Source organism: Zonotrichia albicollis, chromosome 4 (assembly GCF_047830755.1).
Source record: "Zonotrichia albicollis isolate bZonAlb1 chromosome 4, bZonAlb1.hap1, whole genome shotgun sequence".
Classification (NCBI taxonomy): Eukaryota; Metazoa; Chordata; class Aves; order Passeriformes; family Passerellidae; genus Zonotrichia; species Zonotrichia albicollis.
Genome location: NC_133822.1, coordinates 21,032,807 through 21,060,569, shown reverse-complemented (window position 1 = coordinate 21,060,569; position 27,763 = coordinate 21,032,807). Strand labels below are relative to the sequence as shown.

At 39.9% G+C, this 27,763-nt stretch overlaps 1 protein-coding gene across 4 annotated transcripts in view; it reads right to left on the bottom strand.

Annotated features, from left to right (window-relative positions):
- Nucleotides 1-27,763, bottom strand: part of KIAA1549 (KIAA1549 ortholog) — a 146,858-nt gene that overhangs the window by 39,899 nt on the left and 79,196 nt on the right. For all 4 annotated transcript variants that reach the window (XM_074539051.1, XM_074539048.1, XM_074539052.1 and 1 more), the window contains exons 4-10: nt 25,158-25,335; nt 23,528-23,655; nt 22,022-22,205; nt 15,650-15,709; nt 12,103-12,248; nt 5,668-5,845; nt 2,781-2,965 (exon numbers count right to left, since the gene is read on the bottom strand). In XM_074539051.1, the coding sequence (XP_074395152.1) occupies nt 2,781-2,965; nt 5,668-5,845; nt 12,103-12,248; nt 15,650-15,709; nt 22,022-22,205; nt 23,528-23,655; nt 25,158-25,335 (1,059 nt within the window). The remainder of the gene's footprint in view (nt 1-2,780; nt 2,966-5,667; nt 5,846-12,102; nt 12,249-15,649; nt 15,710-22,021; nt 22,206-23,527; nt 23,656-25,157; nt 25,336-27,763) is intronic.

Below are 27,763 nucleotides of genomic sequence, written 5' to 3'. Positions count from 1 at the left end.
AATGCTTCAGGAAAATCCAGGAGTTTCAAAGCAGAATGAAACAATTAAATGAAAGCAGAGAAGAAAGGAAGCATATGACTGACACATGGGGCTACAGAATCCAGTAAAATTTGTAGGGTCTAAGGATCTCCCTGAAGAGGATAATGCAATTTGTAAGAGAGATTCTAACTAAGAATAAAAAGCTCTTGCACAACCTGTGGCTTACTTATGCAATCTGCATTTACAGTACATTTACAGAGTTTTCTCTCTCCATGTTCCAAGAAACCAGCCTTTTAGTCTTGTCTCTGCAGCACGAACCATACAGAGGCTTTTCCCCCCTCTTTGAAGTCACAGGTAACATAATTTGCTCTCAGCTGCTACTGTAAAATCTAACAGATCATTATGCTGCCCACTGAACTGCTATGTTAAAATGGCTAATTGAAGATACTGAAGAAAGACTGTTGACACCCCTGGAGATCCACCAGCAGCAGGATATCTGGTATCAGCCAAGAAACAGGTGTCTCAGTTTCATATCTTCCCATCAACACACATTTTCAAGCACAAAACACATTACAGACTTACCACAAGGTTGAAAAGTATTGTCTTCTGTTTCCAGCCATATCTATGCTAATGAAAAACTCTATATTTACATGAATTTTTTGTTAAATATTAATGGAAGTGAGAAGAGCTAGCACACTATAAATGCATCTTTATGTTTTTTACACATGAAATATAGATTCCAAGAGAAAAACTCAGATCTTTAATCTAAATATCTTTCTATTTACAGACAGTGCAGGCTTTCACCTTCCTTCAGTAGCAAGGTCAAGCTCTGAAAATAGAGAATGGAAATGTCGCTGTGGTGAGGAAGAGGAAGCCTAGTCCATTTTTATGGAGTGTGTTTACAGACATAAATCCCAGACCACTGATGATGACACTCCTTTGATTACTACTTTGCATTTACATTAATAAAAAGCATAAAATACATAGAAAATTTTATAGGGCATAGAAAATTTTAAAGGATCAGATCAAATGTCCCTAATAATTTGAATGCTGTTTTGACTGAGGGTCTTTGGTGGTGGTTAAATACACCCTATTCTGACCCAGAATTACAACCCACTGTTTGAAGACATGAAATCCCAAAGACAGCCTGACAGCAAGGAAGCCAGAATACTGCTTTTATTCCAGGGAAAGGAGGAAATGGTCTGCAAAGTAGGTTCTTCCAGTTGTTTGATGTGCAAAGTGATAAAAAATTAAGACACTTTTTATTGCTTTACTTCCAGTGGCGCAAGGACTGAGCTGGATGTCCTTACTGGTTCTTTCTAGTTTGCTTACAGCAACTTCCCCAAAGAAGGCAAAGTGACAAGTTCCCTAGGCAATCCAAAATGAGACCTGCATATAAACAAGTTTGAGGCTTCTGACTCATGAATGATTAAGATGAAAAATACTGTGGAAGCAGTGGGGAAAAACAACTGAGCCATTTTCTTAAAAGGAAGTAATTAGATGAAGGATGTTTCTGGCCTTACAGCCAATACAACCCAACTGCTTCCTTACAAAAAAAGCTTGTGCTAGCAGAGAGGAACAGAAAATGTGATCAAACAGAGTACTGAGGGTAACAGCCCTCTCTTGTATGACCCTTCTCAAATTAGTCAAAACTACTGTGGGGAACTTCCTCAGTCAAAAAGCTGTGTTACATATTACCCCAGCAGAGGTGAAACAAGGTACCAGGGGGTGGTGTTCATCAAAGGGTACCACTTGTTGCCAGCCTGGATTCCAACGCACAATTCTCAGTCACAAGACAAGTGGAAGTTGCTATTGATTTGTTCTGACTGCTTTGGAAGTGCGAGCGCTTTCTGCTCCTCTCATCTTTCACATCATTAATTATCTTGAAAAGAGAGCATGGTGTACAGACAAGGCTTGTTATGGAGAAAACTGTGTGACTGAACACGAGGTCACAGAGCAGAACGTGACTGCAGAACCACAGGATTAGCACAGGCAGATTACTCTGCCTTTATTAATGCTTCTGAAGGTATAGTCTGTAACAAGAATTTCTGACACACATAGGTTCTCTTTGGTTGTAAAAGTAAAGTAACCTTTCAGGCATTTTATCTTTCTTTTTACTGAATACATCCTTTGTGAAAAACCTGGATCACAAATTTTTTGATTTACACTCTTGGGCAAGAGAAAGACAAGAATACTGAATTTCTCACTATCCTAACCAACAACTGGCCAACAAACTCACTTATGCAGGCGCACACAGATCCACAAATTTATGTTCCAGTACTGCAACAGGTTCTCAAAATTGCAACAAAAAGAGCCCTGGCAGAACATAGAGCAGCCAGGACAGGTTCTAGCAAATTCTAGTTCCAGGATGAGGTATGATGGGTGGTGCACTTTAGCTGTCAGATTTGGTTAGCAGAAACTCTCCAAAGAAAAACTCAGCCTTCTGGGGAAAACAAGGTCAGTGATTCAAGACTCAGTACATTTCTTCTTATTCAGTCCCAGCCACAGCCTTGAAATGAAGTGATAAAGACGAGTTCCTTTCAGCCTCAGTGCCCACATTTCAGAAGGATGGATCTATCTAATGCAGTATCAAATACCCAGGAGAATAAATAAAACACTATGGGATTCTTAACTTCAACTATCATTAGACTGCTTCCCTTCTTTTTTTTTTTCCCTCTAAACTGGAATGCTCTGAAACTGTGTTTACACATGCTAGTTAAGGATGCCAGGTGCTCCCCAGGGTCTCACATTCCTTTGTTTTTAGAATACCCCAGCTCCTCTCAGCACAGCTTCCCGTTTACCTTCTGTCGCTGCTGAATGTTGCTCACTGTGTCTGGCTGAAACTCCAGCTTGTCTGTCCTGCAGAGTTTCCAGTATAAAATAATCACAATCAGGAGCACCACAGCAACTGGGACTGCCACCCCAACGATAATCCAGAGGTTGCTGTTCTGAGTCTCTGACGTGGGCTCCTTCAGCCTCTCCACAGCTGGAAAGTGAAAAGGAACACAGCAATATTACGAGGTTATGTTTCCAACTGAGGACACTTCAAGGTTATATATTTTTATGTTCTTGTAAATGCTAATTAAGGAGTTTATCAGAAACCAGCTGCACATCACAGGAAATGCCACACCACTGTAAGTTAAGGGCTCAGGAAGTATGGGGCAGGAGATCAATTGTCCTGGCCCACCTTTTAAAGAGCTGTACTTAAAATACTGATGAAAATGGCTCTTCTGCCACATCATCCTGTAACCCAAATCTAAGCTGACATAGTGAAATGGGTCTAAAAAAATTATTCTACCACTAGCAAAGGTAAGATAGACTTTCCAATATTGCTGCCTGTTTCCTGCTTTAGGCAGTATTACCAGCTGCCTCTTCTCTTTAACATTCTGTTATCAAAACCAATTTGAACCTCCTCCACCAGGTTTATAGTTCTGCATTGTTGATTACTTTTTTTCTTCTCTGTGTTTTATTGTCAGTGTGTGAGATCCTTTAGCCCCAAGCAGAAAACAAAACTGCTGGGAAGTGTAATCAAACAAGTTATTCTTGCAAAAGATAAACTGAAATAAATGACAAAACTTTTATTTGTTAATTTTGCACAGTGGTTAATCATGGGACTAAGAATCATAGTAATAATATATTTCTAATCAAATTGATGTACTTTCTAAAAACTATGTTTTCAAGTTAAGAAGAGTACTTCTATTTTTTTTCTAGATATCATTTCATTAGTAATCATTCCAATGATGAGCCTAGAACTTAAAGGAACATAGAATTTTTATATTTTATACATCTAACTGCTCATTTCTTGCATTATGTTTTCTGTTATAAAACTAGTATTTCTTTGGTGTAGTTTCTTCCAAGAGAAGCACTTAAAGATTTTTATGACTATGACTCTTAGAAGAACTTTTGAATGACAGGTCAAAGATAACAAGTTTCAACATGCACTTTAAGCTATGAACACTTTATGAACTTTGTTCAACATTTATCATTTTTGTAAAGAGAATTTATTCTTGCAACGTTTTTCACTTTCATCTAACCAGCATTACAGTCCATTTATGGATATTGAGGAGATGCGTATGAGCTACTGACCTATCTGTACACAACTGTTTTAATGAGGGACAAAATTTAGAAACACATACAGATGGTACAATTGTTACTATTTTCTTTCTTTTCTTTCTGCAGAGAATTTTAAATCTCAGACACATGCTTGTTCTGTTGGCAAAATATCCTCTGGTAGCATGTAACTCATGCCTCCATATTGCACAGAAATGAGAAAAGGTGATTAAACATTCATACCAATGAGGTATTTTGCAGACCATACTTGTCTCTTCCTCAGATACAATTAGGAAAGAAACTTAAAGGCAACACAGAATTTTGAGTAGGTATTCTGTCTCGCTACTAACTGAAAATGGGTTTAATTATTTATATACCAAGCCTCCTGAATAAAGTAATTATATGAGTTTACATGACCTATCCTATTTATTCTGATGGGTATCCAGTAAAAAAAAAATCACATTACTTTTATATTATATTCATTAAAAGATCATATTACTTATATATTGCTGATGGACAAACAAGTAAAACCAAGGTCAATAATATTCCACAGAAGAAATAAATGCCTCAACTACCCTTAGTGTACATCTTTCACAGAAAAAATAATTCAGACAACAAAGCAGTAACTGGTGTTAGAATAACTGCTAAAGGAAACACTCAACTAGAATACACTCAACTAAAGGAAACACCCATTTCATACCCATGCACTCCCAGCTGTGGGGTTTGTGCAAGCTCCTGGACAAGACAAACTGTAAAGAAACACTGGCCTAGCAGGATGACATGGAAATGGCAGGAAGGTCTTCAGTCAGCACTGTGCTTTTCCAGCACAAGCATGCAGTGATTGCAGTGAGGCTGGACTCAAGGGCCCTGCTGCAACCCTTAGCTCAGAGAGGCAAAACAGCACTGCACAGCTCACTGCAAGGCTGCTAAAATTCATTTCCTCAGCTGTGCCAAAGCTGCAGCACCCCAAAAACAAAGCACTGCAACAGTGGGCACCATGCAGTGCCATAACCTGCCCAGGTAAAGCCACCCCTCCTGTTTGCCTTTGCTGGCAGTGGTGTGGGGGTGGGACAGGGCTTGGCAGTGGTGTAGGGATGGAACAGGGCTTGGCAGTGGAGGGGATGGCACAGGGCTTGGCAGTGGTGTGGCGATGGCACAGGGCTTGGCAGTGGTGGGGATGGAATAGGGCGCTTGGCAATGGTGTGGGAATGGCACAGGGCTTCGCAGAGGTGTGGATGGGACAGGGCTTGGCAGTACTGTGGGGATGGCACAGGGCTGTGCAGTGGTGTGGATACACAGGGCTTGGCAGTGGTGTGGGGATGGCACAGGGCTGTGCAGTGGTGTGGGAATGGCACAGGGCTTGGCAGAGGTGTGGATGACACAGGGCTTGGCAGTGGTGTGGGGATGGCACAGGGCTGTGCAGTGGTGTGGGAATGGCACAGGGCTTGGCAGAGGTGTGGATGACACAGGGCTTGGCAGTGGTGTGGGGATGGCACAGGGCTGTGCAGTGGTGTGGGAATGGCACAGGGCTTGGCAGAGGTGTGGATGACACAGGGCTTGGCAGTGGTGTGGGGATGGCACAGGGCTCGACAGTGGCATGGATGGGAGGGACAGAGCTGTGGATGACACAGGGCTTACGCTGTGCAACGCTGCCCTCGATGCGGTACCCAAGGATGATGGCAGCCCGCTGGATGTCCACTCTGTTCATCAGGTCTGAGCACTTCAGAGCACTCAGCCTCTCCCCATCCTGGTCCTCCACGAAGTAGATCAGCTCCACAGGGTTATCAACACCAACTAAGCGTGACACGTTCACAATCTGGAAAGAAATTGCAAAGCTGTTACATTTTAAGTTGTATTTATTTGGAGCTCCCTTACATTTTGTCTTAAGAGTTCATCTCTCTCTTCTGTTGTAACTGAAAGGAAAATTTCCAGAGAAGTTATATTTTAATTTCAAGATCCCTTATAAAATACATTTTTATGGCTAACCTTTCCTTTTTTCCCCCCTACTTGTATCATAAAAATGTACACATCTGGTAAGTAAGAGAACTGCTGTCACTCTAAAGATGCCAACACTGTGCCACCCTGGAAGCCTCTACTGCCTTTAGCAATGGTTGATTAGAAGAAGTGTGACTGCATTTTTCTCTTCTCTAAATGCCTACTCTAACTTTGATTTGTTATTCATAACACACACACCTCTTTGCTCCAGTTTTTCTAAATGTTAAGCAGCTACACAGGTGAATATTCTGTTAGCATCAAATAAAACTGTTTGCTCTGTTTCAACTTAAGCACTTGCACAATCACCTTCATCCTGCACACAGCTCCCCTTGGCATCCACCCTTCTTCAGGAAGGAATGTATTGAAAGCTGTGGGAAGGAATTCTTCCTACCTACATCTAAAGACATTAATAACCAAAAGAATGCATGCTATGAGGAAGCCCTGTAGATACTCTCTAACCATCAAACATCTACAATGCATATGAGACTTTGAATTCCTGTAAAATTACATCTTTTTATATAACAACTCTCCTCTGTTTAACCATTTACCATGTAATGGTGAGTCAAACTAGAATCAGGACAATAAACAGTAGGAGGTATTCTGTCATGACTTTTTTTAAAGAGATTGAAGGGCTCTGGAAGGAATTGATATAAATAGAGTGAAGTATTTTGCTTCCTTCAGAATTATCCTTCTGCTATAAAGTACATATTTAATAAATGATAATCTCAGAAACTGCCCATAGGCCTAAAGTAAAGCAAACACAAAAATGTTTGCATGTGAGGCTTACAAAAGCAAATCTTTATATTGTTTTCTTTCCTAGCTTCCAACTAGACAAATAATGTTGAAAGAAAGAAGTACAATTTTTAGCTCAACAGGAATGATGTTCTGGTTTAGGAATGGTAACAGCAAGATGTGTGTATATATATATATATATATATATATATATATATACACACACACACACATATATATATATAGGAGAAAAATGAAACAAGAAAGCACAATTGTTATAAAAATCCTCTAGGACAAATCAAATGAAAGCAAAAAGTAATGTTCAGTGTCAGCCATATTTGATGCAAGAAACAGAATATCTACAAATAAAGCAGAAAAATGTGCAGATCTCTGAAACACAGCAAGAGCTGCCAACAGGACCCATTAAATGATGCTGCTGCTCACCTGAACACCATTCCCTCTTCTACCAGCTAAGGGAAAACAAATCCCTGAGTGAAGGTAACAAAACAGCATCAATAAATGAGGTTTCAACCAGCACATTTGACAGCTGTAAAGCTAAATCTGGCTTTGTCGACTTCAAATATACAATTGGTTAACAAATGCCCACAGCTTCATATTATATTACATCTGCTTCAGGGGTGTTGCCACAGCCTGGTCTCAGTGCACAGAGCAGCAGAGTACAGATGAAACCTTCCCAAGCAGTACCTAACTCACATGGAGTGAAAATCAATGGGTTCTTAGTTTTAATTTTATGAAGCCTCTCTGTGCATAGCCAGAGAATCACAGAAAATGAGAAAATACTTTAACTGAGCTGTCATATATTTCACAGCCTGTGAAGAATCCAAGGAGTGTAACCATGTGTGTTACACATATCATGGTAACCATGCTGCCTGTGTGGGTTAACAAAGGAACTTCTCCACAGGTGCCTTTAGAAAAGGCAGAGGGTAAGAAGGACAAGACTTCAGTGCAAGTTGTCACAATGGAAACTGGACAAATTTTAACACAGAATTAAACAACAGCATTTGGCTCCCTATGCTGAGAAACAGGGATGAGTGAGAACAGTGAGAGTGGAGACAGGAAGAAGTAGCTGGAGGTAGTTCAGCACAGTACAAAGAACAGGGGAACAAGCACAAAAAAGTTCAGTGGACGTGCAGGATAGTGCTGATAAACTAAGGGCACTATTTTAAGGTAAATTTTATCTGAAATAATTTCTTCTGAAGAAAATATTTTCTGACTGCTCACACCACACAGAGAAAGAAACTTCACAGAGAGAAGCTGCAGACAAAATTTCAAAAGCATGGGGAGATGGATTTCTAGTCTGGGAAAGCTGGTGACTAGCAGGGTAGTCTGGAAGCAGATACAAGACAGATTTGTACATAAACCCAGTACCTGTGACAACAGCAGTACCTCAGTTTTCATCTAGATTTTACTTATTGATTTTTGCAACTAGCCTCTGAGTTTGCTGAAACACAGGAAATGGCACACTGGGTCTGAACTCTTAAATTTGGTCATGGTTTTGAGGCACACAGTCACTATGCCTGTTACAGACTTTCTGGATTCTAAGTTTTGTGACACATGGTTCCAAATTATACTCTTTGTGCAGCTTCAGACTGCTTTAGTCTCTGTCCTTGAGAATGATAAGAATGCAAGCAGGGACAAACAGTATTTGCCAGGCATCCAGCAAAGCAGCCCACATGTAAAGAAGCACTTAAGCACTTTACATTTATACTTTGGCAGTGAGAGATGACATAGGGAGAGAAGAGATAGAAGAATTTTAAATGCAGGAGGCAGAAAGTTGGGGGGAAAAAAAAGAAGAAAAGACTAATTCAACTCCTGTGTACATAAATGATACCATCTTTGTTGATACTAGATGTGCATTTAACCTCCACAGAGGAAAGGCTTAACTGTGTTCAGGTGTCAGTAAATTTAATTTAAAAAGTGTTTTCAAGTGAATATCATAGCTCAGTGAACAGAGTTGCCTTGGTAACAAAATCTAGTTGGTAATTTCAGGCACGGAAATACAAGTGTGGGGAAGCTTCCAAGGCATTCTGAGTCCTGGGCAGCCAGTGGGATGTCCTGGTCAGGAATGCAGGAAGGAGCAAGGAAGCCCTGGTGAGCTGTTTCAGGGTCTGGAAGGCTGAGTACTACTGAGAAACAAGCAGATGTGCACATACAACCTCCAGTGCTCGTGCAGGAGGATTATTTCCCTTTCCTTCCTTCATCATACTGGGAAAAAAATAAACAAAAAAGATCCTCTTTCTGTCTTATTAAGAGTACGATTCTAGTGTCTGGGCACTTAATTCAAGCTGTACTGTGGTCAGCACACAGAGGTACAAGCAGGCTGTGAGCATTCTGACAGGAGGGATCAGCTGCTGCCTGGGCCGGCTGCTGGAGGGGCCAAAAGCCTCAGAGGAAAAGCTGAAGCAGCAGCAGTGCCCAAAGGCTTCACTTATAAACCTAAAAACTCATAGCAAGACTTCATTTATAAACCTAAAATCTCACAGCAAGACAGGCTTTGCTCAGCCAGGAGAGACACACAAGCTGTCAGCAGAAAAACATGAGAATGAATTTTTGCCTTAATGAAAACCTCAATTCAGTCACTGCATTCTCTCATAAACTGCTACTCCTCACACACACGGCAAATAAAATGCTGCCTAGCATGTTCTTTAAATCAGAACATTCCTCTTTGTTTCATTTACTAGGATCAGCTTTTCACTTTCTATTAGGTTCAAAGGACCAAGCATGTTGAAATAAAAGAAAAATAAATTGTTTTTATTACCTGCTGCTGTGTTTTTAAACTACAATTAAGCCCTCTAATTCCTAAAAAATGTAATGAGAATTATTACAGTTAACTATAATATAATAAAATATATAATGTAGATATTAAAACATAAATATGACACAGGTCTCTGCAGATGCAATGCAAGCCACAGTAAGCACGTGCCTTCAAATTTGCAGCAACAGAGGATGCACATTGAAAATATGCAAGACCTACTCTGTGAAATATTAATACAACGTAACACAAAAATCAGTGGAACTATCAGAAGTACCACAACCAGGTGTGAGGCTTCAGAGGGGTTTTTGTACATAATGCTTACTGACTTTTTTCTCTTTTTATCCTGGAGTGCCACCTGTTAACAGCACAGACAGTGAAGCAGGAGGGGAAAGCCTGCTATTTGGGTACCCTCCAAAGCTCTTCTTCAGAGTGCCCAGGCTTAAAGCATCATTTTTCACATTCTTAGGCACTAACACATGCCTTCAGAAATGAAATCTAAACCGCAAAAGGTATCACTTCTATTTCCTGAGCACGTGAAAGGAAACTAATATGCCTGCAGTAACATTCACAAATAATTGCTTCACCTCTTGACCTGCAGTCTTGATTTTCCACAGAGCTTAGAAATGTCACATTTCAATACACTATAAATATATTTCACCTCAGGAAAAACTCCAGTCTAAAGGGTCACAAGGCAAGTGAAATGTGAATCTAGTCTTTAATGGATATATAAACATATTCTGTTAAAACTGTGCAACACTTGTGGTGCTGGCAGCTTCCTTTCTTCTTTTCACTTGATTGTGCTCTACTATCATAGCAGTCACTGATTTGTGTGCAAGAAATATACATGGGAAAATCTGAATGTAAAGCACAAGAACCATTATTAGCTCTCCCAGAAGATACAAACACAGCTTATAAACTTGGCTAAGAGGAACAGAATTAACAGCAGTAAAAGGTTTATGGCAGATGCCTACGGACAAGATCCTCAGCTAACAGGGAAAGGAACGATCCTTCAGTCTGGAGCTCACCATCACTGCAGCTGCACACCACAGCCTGCTGTTCTGAGCACACCCAGCACACACACTTCACTGCAAGGTTTCTCTTGAGCCTCCCTCTGTCCCAATCTCCTTTGTTCAGCTCCAACCCTACCTGGAAGGGCAGGCTGGGAGCACCTGGAGAAGCCCTGTGATGGTAGGATGTGCTGACTGTAATGAATAGAACCCTCTTCTGCCCAAAGCCAGCAGTTGGCAGGCTCTTGGCACTAATTAAGTGGCATAAATGAGCAGCACTGCTGTCTGGAACACGAGCTGCAGATCTCATCTTCTGTCCCAGTACATAACACAAAGTCAAAAGAAAAATGCTGCATTTTTACTTTCAAAAATACCACTCCTTATCTAAAAAGGATGTGCCCATAATTTTGTGCATGAGCAAAAATAAACTACCTGAGCTTTACTGAGCAAAGCCATAAAATTGTAATCTAAACATACACGTTTTATAGGCTGTGGTATCTTCACTAGCAACATAAGGAATATTTGTTTAATTTATATGCAAAAGGAGGACAAAGGCATAACGAACAAAGTGCAATAAGAGGTGCTGGGAATAGGAGATTTGAAGCAGACACCTATTAGCAGCAATTCAAAGCTGTACAGAAGAAAAATAAAATAAAATCTCTATTACTGAAACAGATGTTTCTGAGACAGAAAAGCAGAAGTAAAAATATCCCAACATCTGGAAATTTAAGTGGTAGGAAAAACCATAGGATTAAATTAAATAAAGACAATAGGTCTGAAATGCAAAAAGGGCATCTGGGAGGTAAACCAACTGTCAATGAATTAGCTGGAAATGGTAATTTTTAAGAAGATGAGCCATTAAAAAAGTACTTTGGCTTTCAGACTGTTGAACTGACTAAAAAGAACACATCAGAATTTAAAACTTTAAATTAAATAGCAAAGTCTTCTTGGACTTAATGTGAATAAATCCACCTGTGACTTCTAAAACTCTAAAGCAGCACTGGAATTCAGATATCAGAAGTTGCTATGTGTGCAAAATTTGGTATGAATAATCATTTTTACCTGAAATCCAACCCTGTGACCACGAGTACTGTGACAAGTAAAAAGTTAAGGGGTAGAATGTACTACTCTACTGCTGCACCAAGCCACACAACTCTATTTTGTATTTCAACACCACTGCCAAAACATCAGAGAGCTGTGAAGTAGCTGTCCCAGGAGATAAACGTTTTTCAGATGATCATCCTGTCTCCTTTTGCTAGGCACATCATGAAAGCCAAACAAGATAGAACATTTTTAAAATAAGACATTGGTAAAACAATTTTCACTGTTGTTTCCATGAAGCCATCAGAAATTTTTAGTAATCACTTATTTGCATTTGTTATGTTTAGCTTAAAAGACATATGTGGTGCTTGAAAGAAGTCCCATATTTTAGATGCAAAACACAAGTATCACCAACTAGCTAAAGGTGACTCACGCTTTTGAGTTACATTTCTCAATTCAAAACCTGACTCACGCTAACTAATTCAGTAATTTATTATGCTTTATTTTTCACCCTCTTAGTACCTGCACAACATTGGTGCCTGCAAAGCTGGCCCGTCTCCAGATCCTGCCTCTGAGCAAAGCCTCGTTGAAGAGGTGAGCAAGTTTCCGCTCCATCTCAGCCCGGAACACTTCCTCCTGAACCCGCTGGTCAACCACACCCAGGAGAACTGCACGGCACAGAAAACAGCCCAAGAAAGCACATTCATTAGTAAAACCTCTCAGTTTCTTCTCCACAACTTCAATTACAAGCTCTGAGTTGCCTTGGGAGAGCTCAGGGATAATTCGAGAGCGCCTGTATTTAAATCAGAATTCCGACCTGTTGGAGTTACTTGTTGGAAAGGGACACATTTGGTTAACTTGGGGGGGAAAAGAATTCAGGCAGAGGATTTTTTTGGAATTTGAACCAGGCTACACAGACCCAGGATAATAAGGAAACTATTTCAATTCAAAAAAAATTAATAAAATCATGAGTGTCCAATGAATTTTTGAGAACTGCTAAAAGAGAAAACTCAGTCTAAATTGTCTGCTTCAATTAATTGCAGTCAACAGTGTTGTGTTCAGAAGTGATACCAAGTTGGAGATGAGGAGGGCAAGGTTCTTGGAGAAAAAGTAGAACAGCAGCACATGAATGAAGCTGTGTATTCAAGTGCAACTTCCCCAGATAAGATTAACAAGTATGCCAATCACAGCACAAAAAAAAACAGGTACCCTAGCTCAATGGGGCAGCTAATGCTGAGAGGAATTCCTGAAGGAAGATGAAAAAAAGCATGGCCTTTTACTAGCAAGATGGCATCCAGTTAGAGAAACGTGGAGTGAATCTTTTTTCCCCTCAAAATAAATAATTTGAAGGGGAAAAAAAATTCAGGCAGAGGACCTTTTTGGAAACCATAACCAGCCTTAACCAGGATAGACAGACCCAGGAAAATAAGGCAATTATTTCAATTCTAAAAATGCATAAGATCATGAGCATCCAATGAATTTTTAAAAACTGCTAAAAGAGAAAACTTAGAATCGTCTGTTTCAACTAATTGCAGTCAAAAGTGTTGTGTTGGAGATGTACCAACACTTGTGTGCCAACTTGGAGCTGGGGAGGGCAAGGGTACCCTGGGCAGCTAATGATGAGAGGAATCCCTAAAGGAAGATGAAAAAAAGGGTGGACTTTTACTAGCAAGATGGCATCCAGTTACAGAAATGTGGAGTGATTTTTTTCCCCCCCAAAAATAAGTAATTTGGGGGGGGAAAAATTCAGCCAGAGGATTTTTTTGGAACTTGAACCAGGCTAGACAGACCCAGGATAATAAGGAAACTATTTCAATTCTAAAAATGCATAAAATTATGAGCATCCAATGAATTTTTAAAAACTGCTAAAAGAGAAAACTTAGTCTAAATTGTCTGCTTCAACTAATTGCAGTCAAAAGTGTTGTGCTAGAGATGAACCAACACTTGTGTACCGAGCTGGAGATGGGGAGGGCAAGGGTTCAGAGTCCTGGAGAAAAAGCAGAACAGCAGCACATGAATGAAGCTGTGTACTCAAGTGCAACTTGCCCAGATAAGATTAACAAATATGCCAATCACAGCACAAAAAAATGGTTTGCTCACTTGGCAACCAGGTACCCTGGGTCACTGGGGCAGCTAATGCTGAGAGGAATCCCTGAAGGAAGATGAATAAAAAAAGGGTGGACTTTTACTAGCAAGATGGCATCCAGTTGGAAAAATGTGGAGTGAAAGAAGCAGTAGTCATTCAACTGATCCAACTGAACAATCCTCCAGGACAGCAAACCAGCTCACTGCTGACTGCATCAAATAAATTCAGTTTTAATTCTACTCCACTAAAAATACATACATTTTTAAAAATCCGCTTTTTCTGTGTTTACACATTTATTTTTTAAGACTAGAGCTTAATAAAAAGCCACCAGTTAGATAAAATCAATTAAATATAATTTTAATTTTTAAAATTTTTAAAACAAATCTATTAAAGTCACTTTTTCAATTTGAAGCTTTCACTGCAGATATCAGAAAAAGGAAACATTTTCATGATTTCTCACTGAGATCAACAGTGTCTGTCTTCTAAATTCAATCACAGACTAAGTACCTCAGAATTAAATAGCAAAACAGACAGTGACCTAAGGCTATTATATACACCAAGCAGAAAACTGTTCTTGCCTGTGTATTGGATTTCAGTATCAATAAATTATGTTTAAGAGCATGAATTGTATTCTACAACAGAGGGAGAACACTGTATATCCCAGCTTTTTATGACTAGTAGGATACATGCACATATATCTGGGTAATTTGATATTAAAAAAATCTTTACATGCATAGATTCTATCATTTTCCCATGTCATGATTCATTACCCTTAAAACACAAAACACTGACTGAAAGCAATGACTCAGTCAAAGTCTACCAGCTCTTCCCAGAATCCTGCAAGAACTGAGACTACAAAAAATTCCTCTGCAGAAAAAGAAAAAAAAAAAAAAAAGTTGCTGCAATTGGCTTTCAAAATCTCACAGGCAGAAGTTTATCAAAACCCAAGGGAATGTGATTTCAGAGCTGGAAGAACCCATTTTTTACTGCAGGAGCTAATGGAATTTTCAGCAGCAATGGACAAATCTAAGGCTGAGCAAGAGAGGGAGCAGGTGGAGCCAAAAAGGCCAACACAAATCTCTGAGGAAGGATACCACTGGTTATGAGACACATAGGAGCTTCTCCCACATCACTGAGCATTATCTGAAATTCTCAATCTTTCTTCTCTGAAACAAACCATGTGGGCATCAGAAACTGAGGTGCAATTTGGTTTCCTGCTTAAAGAGTCAAGTGGTGACTGGTGGGAGTAGACAGGGAAACCTGGAAAAAAGAGCAAGTCTATACAACAGGTGAACTAGAGGTGATAAAAGGAAGATAGAAGTGTAACCAGTGGGGCACCTGCACCCTGAGAACAAGTTTGGAAGGCAAAGCCTCCTCACCAGTCAGGCTTAATAACACCAGGTAAGACCTTCCTAAGCGGGAAGACAACCTCAACATCCTCTGAGCACCTAAATGTGACAGCTCAAGCACATCTGTAAATTACAGAACACTCAGAAGACTTTGGTGGGAGGGATCTTCTGTTCTGATCAATGAAATGTGATGGAACTCTTTTAGGTACTCAGAACTCATCTATTTTCACTCTGTTTTATTCTGGGCATGTTTTGGTAGAAAGTGTCACACAAATAAAATTTTAATTTTCACTTAAAATAGGCACCTAAAAATCAATGTGGCATATTGACAACATGCAGAGTAGATACTTTATGCCTGACAGTCTGAGCTGTTTCACTAAGAATGAACTGCCTTATAGACAAAAAGTGCTTTGTGTGCATTATCAAGGAATTTCAGTAGTTAATTCCAGACCAGGGATTTATATTTCCCAGATATTCCAGGTCACTGGGCCTTTGGTTTTAGAATTTATTCAGCTCAGACATGTTATTACCTCATAAAAATGCAGCACCCCTAAGCTATTGATATTTATGCAGGCTAGTTATCCCACTACCAAAACTAATTGCACTTTTACTTACTCACAGAGACCATACATACCTGTTCTCACCCAGGAAGATTTCATCAACTGGGACACATTAAGCTTAGGATAATGAAAGGCTGAAGGAAAAACAGAATGGAAGAAAAACATCCTTAAGAACAGTTTTCTAAACAACATACACAAAACCAGAAGCCACTACATAATTTATACTGTCAGCAAGCATCTTATTTACACAGATGCATTTCTTCTCCCAAGGCAATGCAGACACAATGGCAAGGGAAGTGCTCCCAATGTACTCTGCTGAGTTTGTCTCTAACAAAAAGAAGCTAAGTGAAACAGTCAGATTTATTACGTGAAAGACTCCAAGCTGCTGCACCGGGGTCATTGCTCTCAGGAATTTAAAAGCTCACTGCCTGAGCTGTGACTCTCACTGAGCTAGCTGCAGGATCAGATTCTTGCTCAAAGGGCAGTGAGGCAACTCCTGAGCGTCTCAGGATGAAAATAAGACCTTCTCTGAGGCAGAAACTACAAGGAAACAACAAATGTAAAGCAGAGAACTAAACACATATGATTTGTGTTCCAGACTGGTGCAGTTTTATTTATAAAACCCACAAATAACCACATGTAGAAACACTGCTCTAGACAAACCTCACGGCTTTTCTCCTCGGCTTGGTGGCTCCAAGTTTTCCTAATTTCTCAATTAAAAAAAAAAAAAAAAAGTTCTGCTTTAGAGGGAAATCCTTGCCCCAGTAAGGAAAACAGTCTATTTCTACTGACTTCAGTATAGATAAGATTTTTCCCAAGGTTTCCACTGGAGAGCAGTAAAGACATGTTGGGAAAGAAGTGAAGATGGGGGCTGGGCCAACAGTTTCCTCAAGGGAAGTATTAAGCTTCACTATGGCAATAAGGAAAAGGAATGGTCTTAACTTTCTCAAAATATTTAATCCAGATGCAGCTTGCTAAGCATTATACAAAGGTTAATTTTTAAACCATTTCATGAACAGAAAGAATGCAGCACATAACAATTAAATGACCTGGCCCATGCTGGATCAATTTAGAATAAAGATGTCCACAGTTGTGGACTAGTTTGCCACTACTCCACATTTCAGGGAAGCAGAAAATTGAAGTTTTTCTAATTTAATGATGCAGGAATTTGTAGACAAGCCATTCTCTGTCAGTGTACCGAAAATCTGATTCTTTTGCCCATTAAAAAGCTTAGGAATTTTTTCTGTTAAGGTAAAAGTAAAAGAATCATTAGTTACATTTTACCTTTTATTTCCACAGATTTATAACTAACTCCTACTGGACGAAAAAAATAAAATAAAATTTGGTTACTCCACCTTTATTTCAGCAATAGCACCATTAGCTTCAAGATGACCACCTCTCTGGTACTCTGTGACTTACTATTCAGAAGGGTGTTGGAACATGGTCCTTTTTTTCTGAACAGGAAACACTGGCCCTCTATGCAAGTGATCACAATGCATTAAATTTCCAAAACTCTCAGACAAGCAAAAAGCACCTCAGAGTCCATTTAAACACACCCATTTATTTCTGGCATCCTGCTACTTGATTCTTCTGATTGTAGCTTTTAGATTGAAATTCTATTTACTCCAGTCATGCAATTGTTTACTTCAATTTAGAGATGGAAGCTGAACAAAAAAAGCATAAACTGAACTGAAAACTGATTCTGTTGTTTTCCAATGCATGGCAAAAGTACGATAAGGAAATCAAAAACCATCCAGTGACCATAAAGCTTTGAACTCCTAGGAATTGTGAGTTTTTTCTTCTTTAACCCAAAATCGTGTTTTGCTTCAATACTTACTGTGCTCTTCACACTTTTTCTAATTAGTACTTGAAAATGATTTAATTCATGCAAATTGCTGGGTGACTATTCATTTAAACTTTCCACAGAATTAATGCAACTTAAAAATAAACCAACTTGAGCAGAAAATCTTGACATTGAAAAGGAAGATGTGCTGCTGTGATCATTGCCAGCCAAGACTGGTTCTAAACCCTGACAAAGAATGCTGAAAACTGTCAGAAGTCAGCCAATCCAGGTTCCAATTCTTATACCACAGGTCACTGTAGTGTCTCACTGACACACAGACCTTGGGCTCATCTGGAGTCTCAGCACTGCAGTAAGATCGAATTTACAAGAGTTCTGATGTCCTCTGGAACTAACAATTACAAACAGCACTGACTGATTGTTATTCTGAGGGGGAAGCTGGATAGACAAAATGCAATTATTAGCTAGATTGCAGCTGGTCTGCTAATGACTCTGGATGCATTAATGAAGTAGATGCTGGCATCATTAGAAGATGCTAACAGGGAGCCCTGGAGCACCATACTGTGTAACAGCATCGATTTGGGGCCGAATGAAAAGGGAAAGGGTCACCTGCTCACCAGAGACCTACTAAGAGCAGTCTAAGGCACACCACTCAGGCAGTGTGGCCATTGCCAGATGTTGTTAGGATCTCTCTCTCCTACAGATGTGCGGGACCATGCAGGACAGATCTGGCGTCATGCTGATCGTTCTTATTTCTGATCAATGGAGAACTGTAGTAGAAAGCACGGAGGGAATGCAGGATTTGAGAAGGCATTAAATGAAAAGTAAGATTCCATGCAGATACTGGGATGTGGGCAATAGCACATTAAACAGAGACACATTGTGTCTGTTTAAAACCTGATCTAAAATCCACTCAGAAGAAAATTGGCAAATACTTCTGCAGTCCTTGGATCATATAATGCAATTTTATATTTATCCTATTGGCCTTGCAACATCTCCAAGACAGCCAAAATAGATGACATGCATCAAAGGGCTACTTAGAACTGAAAAATTAGCAAGTCCCAAGGCAATTCTCTCTACTCTCTCTCTCTACTCTCTTAGGACTTGAAGTCCTAAGAAAAACAAAGAGCTTTATTCAGGGTAAGTTCATGAAGGCAAATATTGCCATCTACTCCACAGCTAGCCTTTACCTGTCCACCAAGAAATGTGCTAGCCATAAAGAGATACTAAATATATAGTTTCCTGTTATTTTTAATGAACTAGCATCCAAACCCTGTGATTGGACTTGGTTTTCTTTCTGCTGACTTGCAGGTCATGACTATCTAATCAATTTACAATCTGAAACATGAGCTGTAAGGTAGACAATCAAAAATAAGCATAAGAAAGGTGTAAACTGGACATTTGAATAAAAACACGTTGCTCAAGTCACCTAGAAGTCTTGTGACGAAAGAAGAAAGTCTGGAAGTTTCCAGGTTTTGCCATTTTCACAGCCCTATTCCTGCAAAGAACAGTCCACATCTGCCAAACAACTTTCACTCCTGATCCTGACTCTATGTGAGTGGGGAAAAGACTGACAAAGAATTCCTGGTGTTAACAATGGGAAGGGCCAAACCACACAGTTAAAACTATAAACAGGACATATTATTTATGTGAATAAAAACCATGAGAGGACAGTGTGTGAAAGGGAATGCAAAATGAACAAGGGGCAAGAAGCAAATACACTCTTTGGAACAAAGCTCATATTTGGGATATTGATGTCATGGTCTCACTGAACAATGTAGAGATGCACAAGTAGCTTTTCTTGAGTATGATCAACTTAAAACCCCAAGGCTGGGGGTTGAGACCTGGCCTCAGTTCACCCACAGATAATTTCTTCAGATACAGCTACAAAACGTACAAAATCATGCACAGAGTCCTTAGGGGAAAAAGAAAAGTCAACACCAAGAGTATGACTTAGTGTGACTTAGTTTATCAGCATGCCTGATAAACTAAGGCACAAATGGCACAGAACAGTATGGCATGGAACATTTTATATTTACATATGAACACTAACATATATAGATGGTTTACATGTAAATATCCAACATTCCTAGAAAAAAAATCACACTGAAAGCAAAGGTTTGCATCTTAATCAGCACAGATCAAAGCAGCTGTATCAATCTAAGGTGCTGTAACACCTTCCCTGCTACTCTAGTTGCTCTAGAAAACAAAAACATTTAGGCATCTCCCTGCTAAAGTAGCTTTGAGGATCTGGCTGTTGGTCACCCTCAACAGTCTGTTGAATGTTTCAGGAAGGATCTGCCCAATGCTGCCGAGCCTTGGGACAGGATTTTTGGCTCTGAATCTGAAGATCTAAAAGCCTTAGGTTTAAAATCCAGTCACAGCAGCAGTGTAAAAAACTGTAGGAACAGCTAAAAATAACTGGCTGTGGTTGCCTCACTGATAAAAGAGTCTGAACTACATTGATCATTTCTGTGCTTGCTGACAGAAGGACCCACAGCTCTAGCAATCTGAGAAACTGTGCTCCCACTTTGCCAACTTACCAAATATCACCAGGGCTGGTATTCCAGAACAGTGCCTGTTAAAGCATTACTGAGACCAAAGTAGACCAGTTCAAACCCAAATGTGCTGTCCTACAATGGGATCAATCTATAGTAAATGTGAGCTCCTCTAACAGCAAGCAAGTCAATTGCTGACATTATGTTCCTTAATTTAGGACACTTTATTCACCAAATCCTCATGTTTTCTACATTGCAATCTTTGGGAAGATCTCATAGCTCCTAAAAATCTTGAGCTTTTCAGTCATCCTACTTCACTTTGCTTTGTAATTGGCATGTGAGTGACCCAGGGCTCCACTGGCGCTGGCATCATCCCCAGTGCCAGGTACTGTACACATGCAGGTCACAAACACAGGGACAGCTCCTCACACGAGCACTAAAGTAATTTCAAATTTCCTAAGTAGCGTCAGGAAAGGAAAACAGAATCATAGAATTGTTTGGTTTGGAAGGGACCTTAGAGGTCACCTAGTTCCAAGCCCAAGGAGAACCATGTACATTCATCTTTAACAGGAATGGCTTCCCCCTATGACCAGCCTCACTTTCAAGCTATACCAGCCTTGGCAGAAATTCTGTTATCACTTAATTGCACTGTAGCTCCATTGCACAATCCAGAAGATGGATTCTCAGCAAGGGGCAACCTGCAAATGCACAAATATAATTTCAGAATACGTGGACAAGACTAAAAGCTGTAAGAGCCGATGTGGGCTCTTACATCACAGGAAAAAAAGCATCCCTCAACACCAAAAATATTACCAGAGACTAAAAGCTACCTAAACTCAAGCTCAAATGCATAAAAGAGAGGACACAGAGTAAAGAGAGGTGTCTTTCAAGCTATCAAGGCAAGAGCAACATTTTATTTGCATTCAGTGAGCAATAAAGACCATAGCCCACAATGTGAGATGTTCTGGGGCTTCCAAGATAAAAAAAAATGCTGGGCATCTATAGACAGGGATTCTCAAGACTTGGTCCTGGCTCCACTAACAACAACCTTATACATCTTTTAACTGATTATGGGAGTAGAGGGATCAAAAATGCTGAAAACATGAAATCAAAAGCTTCAAAAAATTAGTATGTTTAGAGTGCATCCAGTAAATGGGGAAGTATCCTGTGCAATCATCTTACCTAGATTGAAAGCTGCTAAGGAGAGCACTTTTCTGTTGACAGTGACTCTCTTTGCAGTATTTTTACTGACATACACAGCTGCATAAAGAACACCAGCTACAATTAGACCTGATTTTCCACTAAATGTTTAACTATATTGTAAAACTCACTATGACAGATGTTATGCATCTCTACAGCTCACAGAAATAACTCAAAAAATCAAAAAGCATGGTGAGATAGGAGCAATGGGGAATTAATGGGCTGAGTCAGTGACACCCACCAGCAGGAAAGGCAAGTACTATTCTCCTATGATCTTGCTTATGTTCCTGAGTCATCTGAAAAATCTAAAATCTAATATAAGTTGTCAAGGCCAAGTGTCAAGCAAGCTCTGTTATGCAGGCAGTTCCCACTCATTTGTGTTTAGAATGATGGTGGTCTGGAAAAAAAGACTTGCCATGCAAATGTACATAAAAAGTGAGAAAGGTAATACCTTAAAACTTAACAGACGGCATAGACAAATTAATTCAGACTATTTGGGCAAATATCAACTTATGTAGCCAGTGTCCCAGGAGTTTCTAGAAGTCAGAGACACAGTTAAGGGCAACAAAACCCTGAAAGCACTGAACACTCCTGAGAATTAGCAAAGGCCTCTCTAGACATAAGCACAGAGACACACCTTGGACTGCACTTCTCAGCAATACTGATCTAAGTGATTTTCTTATTTTTAGGTCTGGACTAAGACCAATGAACTGACAAAGCCAGGTTAAGCACAACTGATCCAGCACAAAAGGAAAGTATGATGACAAAAGCAGCAAGATGCTGTAACACCAAAATGTGAGCAGAAAGAGGCACAGATTGCCCTGCAGAACTCATGATTCAAGTTAAGCACTTGAAGCTGCATTATGGAAGAAATTATTTTAAAATTGTACAGAGGGAAAATACTGGACAGAAGTAATCTGCAGTATTGGATGACAGCAAATACTCACGTTCAGCAATCTGCTGCACAGGGAAGCCCAGATAGAAGCTGAATTCCACCACGGACAAGTTTCTGAGCTGCTCACTGACTTCAGACCCATTGAGAAAACCGTACCTGTCTCGGATGGCAAAGACAATGCTCACAGGGCCCTGTCGAAATGCCAACCCAGGCCTGCTCAGAGTTATGTTCAGTATCTGAAAAGACAGCATTGAAGCAGGGTCAGCAAAATCAAATCACTGCCATTTCCATCCCTTCCTTGACAGACTTTTTCCTCTTATATGAAGAGGGGGGTAATTCATATCAATACAGAGGAACATCTGTTCCAGATTGGTTCAGCCAGCTGAGTCTCAGAAGAGGCAAAGTTGCATGTGAATTCCTCTTCAAAGAGTCATCCTTTAAGGTCAATCATAATCCAGAATGATCTGACAGCTACAGCCCAGAAAATTATGAGAAAAAAACACCTAGCAAGACAGACAGCAAAATAAATCTAGTCATAAATAAGTCTTAGATGAATGCCAAACAGCATGGAACAGAAGAAAGGGATTGATTATGGCAAAAAAAGTTCTGAAAATGGATGTTCTCTTGGTAAAAATCTCCTGCACCGTGCACACCCAAACCCAGCAGATGTTAGAAGCCTTTTTGTGGCACCAATATACACAGCAACTGTATTTATGTAGATGAACCTTTTCCAAAAAATAAGAAGTATTTAAAGTAAGTTGGCTAAGCTGACAGTCCAAGAAATTGTTTTGCATGTTCTATCTTCAGTCTATGCAGTGACACTGTGTTTGAAGTTCTGAGCACTCTTCTATATGTACTACACAGTACTTTAGGTACTCTAGAATTTGTCATTTTTCTTCCTGAATTTATTTTAGCGTACAACAGATGGGTATTTATGGTGTCAGTTAAACAACATAATAAAATTTTTACTGAGTTTGGTATTACAACAAAGTTAGATTAAATTTAAGAATTCAAACAGAAGAGGGAGTTGATCTCATTAAATTGAATTACTGACTTTCCAGGGAGCTCTAAGCTCTGCTGTGTGATTCAGGGCTCTGCACATGTGCTGTACCTTTCATGTGTGAAGTTTCAGCAGCAGCTGTCACACACATCACACACTGCAAGTATTTCTGGACCTCAGAAGAAAGAAGCATGGTTGCTCACATGATGGCAGGGTCATGTAACTCCCATATTCCCTAACGGGGTCTCCAGCATGGCAATGAGACCTGGAAGCTTTCTTCCAACAAAAACTTTTTAACCACACCCTAGTCTTTTATAGTAAACTATGATGGGAGCAACTCTGGTAAGGGCTGGAACAGTTTTTATTTGAGAAATTATAAACCCTATTATATTCAAAAATTATTTTGGATACAAACTAACTTCATGACAAAGCCTCATAGTTCTACATGACCTAGACTGCAAGTGACAGCCAAAGAACACCTAACTCATTTTCTTGTCTGGAAGAAACACAGGACAAGCGAAGGTGGGGGACTGACACAAACCATGCTCATCCTCTCACCTGCACAGTGAAGTTGTAGGACTCCTGGTGCTTGTTCACCTCCAGGAATGCCATTGTCAGCCCTTTCTCAATGCGCTGGCTAAAGGTGCAAAATCCAATATCCACGTTTCGAGGTACAAACTGAAGCACTAAAAGCAAAGGGCAATTATTCCTACAGAAAAGTACTTCCATGAGAGAGAACAAAACAACAGAATTCACAAGGCTATCATTTCCTTCTTTCATGAAACTCAGGACACATTCAGTGAAACACCAGATGAAAACACATTAAAAATACATTTTGTGTTGCTGCAGTACATTCTCTACTCACTAAGACTGGTTGCAGCAGTAATTAGATCTCTGAAAGATACTACTGACAAAATACTGACTGTTTCCTCTTGTACACTAAAAGACCTTCACTATATACATGTGGCTAACTTCACCTCACCTGACCACTGAATTGGCCACACTGAAATTTTGAGCACCCAGCCAATCCATGAAAATCTTCAGAAAATAAAGCAACAAATACCTCTTTCTTGTAGCCTGAAATACAGTATTTAGCTTGCCTAAAAGACTACATATTGGATCCATTAATGCACATTAATACAGGTGTAATACTTTCAAAACACTTAGTGAGCTATCTGTTTAATTTAAATACAGAAATCTTTATGTTCAGAAGAGAGAAAGAAAGAGCACAAGATAGGAGTGAGTGTAGAGGAAGGTGATCAGGCACACAGACGTTAACAACTTGCACATCTGTGAATTTCTACATATAGCCTTACTCAAAGAAATGCAACAGTTAGCTTACAGATCCCAGCAGCAATGTTATATAAGGTTCAAACCCAAAAAATACACCTCCTGTCTATCTATATAACCATGTTAAGCAGTGGAAAAAAACATCACACCTGCATAGTTGAAGTGATGCCTTGCTATACAATTATTAACACAGCACAACAACACACAAAGTGTATCTGAACAAAAGTTCCGTGTTGACATTTATTAATTCTGCTTGTATGCTCAGTCCCTGTCACTACCTCATTACACAGCCAACCAACCAGGCAAGCAGTTTTATCATGCCACCAGGGCCCAAAGAAGATTTTAAATGACAACACTGACTCTGAAAATCTATTACATGTGTACCATTTTGCTTTAGATTATTAGTAGTCAAACTTTGCATGAACTGCTGCAATACAGCAGCCATGGAAAGCTGAATACTACATAGGCAATCCTCCTGCTCATGTTATACATGAGCAATCAATCCTCCTGCTCACCACTCTCCTACATCATGACAACACAAAAAGGCAGATTTTAACATAAATTTAATCTGAAATTGACACAAACATTACAAAGTAGCTGCACTGTGATTTTATGAATAAATGCTTCATGGATTTTTTTATCTTCTCGCCTTGAGAAGAGAAAGAGCACAGTTATTTTGCAATGTACTGGAAAAAAAAATCCTGAAAAAAACAGGAAGTGATGGGTTTAACTGTTTATAATTACCACCTCTCTGCCATGGACCTGTAAACTATGTCATTAACAAAAAGAATAAAGATTCACATTAGAACAGAAGGTTTTGACTTGACCCTGCACTGCAAGTGAAGAAGTGTGAATCAACAGGAGCCACCTTTCCCCCTCTGTGTCAGGAGGAACTCACCTGTCTGAACCTGGAACCTGTTGTCTGGCACAGTGAAAGAAGGGTGCAGTGAGAGGATGATGGGGGCCTCCCCACGAAGAAGACTGCTGTTCAAAAGCGCATTTATGACAGCTATTGCCGTGTAAACAAAGGGACCCGATGTCACCAAGAAAGCAAATCTGGGAGAAATTTTATAAACCTACAAAAAAAGAAAAAAACCTGAAATTAAGAAAATCCAAATATGTCAATGTTAAATCTGGCAACATTTTAGACCTACACAGTCTCAAGGAGTTAAAAGCCACCTCACTGAGAGGCAGGAAAATGCAGTCTTTATTTTTCAAAGAGCAGCAGAAGCTCAAACACAAGTGCTGAGCCTTGCAGCCTCTGCTCCAGTGCACCAGAGGAAACTCCCTTGTGCCAGGTGCACCTACTGGAATCTCTGCAGTACACCACACCAATCTCAGCACTTCTTGATTTATCACATTCCCACATATTAGCACTCCCCCTTGCCTACATTCCCCTGGTGTACATAACATTTCCATACAAAATTCCTGTTTACTTTCTGAACTGCCTGCATAGCTTCTGCATTTCAGTCATACACCATATAGTGAATGCATCCTATACCATTCATATGTGGCACACAAGGAGTAAAGTACACATAACCAATGCTTGTTAGATATATTTTTCACACTCAAGAAACTTTTTTCCAGGGAACACTTTTAACTGCTTGTTTCAACAGTTACCACATTACAATTCCCCTTTTCTAATTCATGTCCTGACTTTGAGTCTTTTTAAAAACCCTGAGGAGCCTCAGATATCATGTAAAAGAAATGAGATTGCAAGTTAAATATAAACCTTGAACCATGCAGACACTCTTATCCATCATTTCTCAGTCACCTAAGTAGAACAAACAGAAGGGTTTTATTTATTTAAACATATTGCAGTGTCTTCCCTCCTTCAGAGAAACTCTCTCAACACTAAGAACACCTGTTTCCCCACCATTACTTTTTTCCTTCCTTGGTTTACTCCCCCAGGTTGCTTTATTTGCCTGTGGTGGTCACACTTCAAAAGTATTTTGGGATATCCAACAAACACGATGGCCTCAGGATAAATAATGTAAACCAGGGACCCAGAGTTTCTGATAAATCCACTGAAGGGATGCTAGCACCTTGCAGGTGCCATGCTGGTGAAGGGATGTGTTGGATACCTTCAGCTTCAGGAACAGCCTTATAGAAAACCAGTGCCACTTAAATTGCGACCCACACACTCCTTTTTGGCGTTTCTGCTGTAGTGTAAAGTGATGGCAACTGCTGTTCAGATGAGACAGCAAGCAGCTCCTTCCTGTCTTCTAAAATGCCTGCATTTCAGAGAGCTCATCTCCACCAGAAGAAACTACCTCAGCAGCAGCAGGAAATGAGAAAAATAATCTATGCTGCTCATTATGCCTTTTTTCTTTCTTTGCCCACAAATATATGCAACATCCAACTTTTATTTTAAATGGATTTAGATCCATAAAACTCAAATTTGTTTGATATGAATAATGTGCACAGCTCCTTTCAGTTCCTCTTATCTGAAATTTTATTCTTTTATCTCATGATGAAATAATCTCTGCAGCTTCAGTTTGTCAAACAGAAACAGCAGTTAAAAATGGGTAACACATGCCAAAAGAAAGTTGCCCATTACTTGCAAATGAGACTGCTTAAAAGGCAAGGAAAAGAGGAATTAGAATTACAAATCTCAGTGACAATTTGCTGGTGATTTCTGGAGCAGTATATGCTGAGGAAGAGAGGTTTGCTGCAGCCAGCACATACTTATGCACTGGAGTTGGGTATTTCAGACTCAAAAGCAAACCAGCTCAGCTGCCCCCATCCCTGCCTGGTTGTGCTGCCCCACAGACAACCAGGAAAGCAGCCATGGAATTCACTTTTTCAGCTCAACAGCTAACACTGGTTCCCTTCTGTGCTGCACTGCATCAGAAGAGCAACAGCAACTCCAGAATGGACATCCAAAATAAAAATCCACTTTTAACAGTAATTTTGAGGTAGGCAGATTACAACCACTACAAGTCAAAACAATAGCTATTTCTGCTTGAGATATTGCAGGGTTGTCTAGAATTAGCTCTCTTCAGCCAAATCCATATGACAGAAATAACAGACCCATGACAGCATGATGCTGTCTTTAAGTTAATTCAGAGAGAAGCCTACAAAGTTATCAAGGCTAGATAAGCACAGCTCATGACTCTGGAATCATGATTCATGAATGAGAATAGCTGCTCTTAGCACAGCTCTAATGGTTCACAAACCCAGCCATCCATCCAGCTCTCTCTTGGAAGTTTCACCTCTACTGCTAGGACAGCTGGATGCTAACAAATTAGGTGGCTGAACCATCATGTTGCTATAAAAGTACACAAGCATGGATTTCTTTTATTAAAATGTACAAGTATTTTAACTTTAACGCCTTGGGCCAGACAGCCAGAGAAGCACACAGAACTCCATGTGCAGTTTAGAGCTTATTGCAACAGCAGAAACCTTCAGCAGAAGCAGAGAACTCTCACAACACCTAAAGTTAAGCTATCCCTGCTCCTGAGTGCAATGCCTGACCCAACTCAGCTGTTGCCAGGATACAAC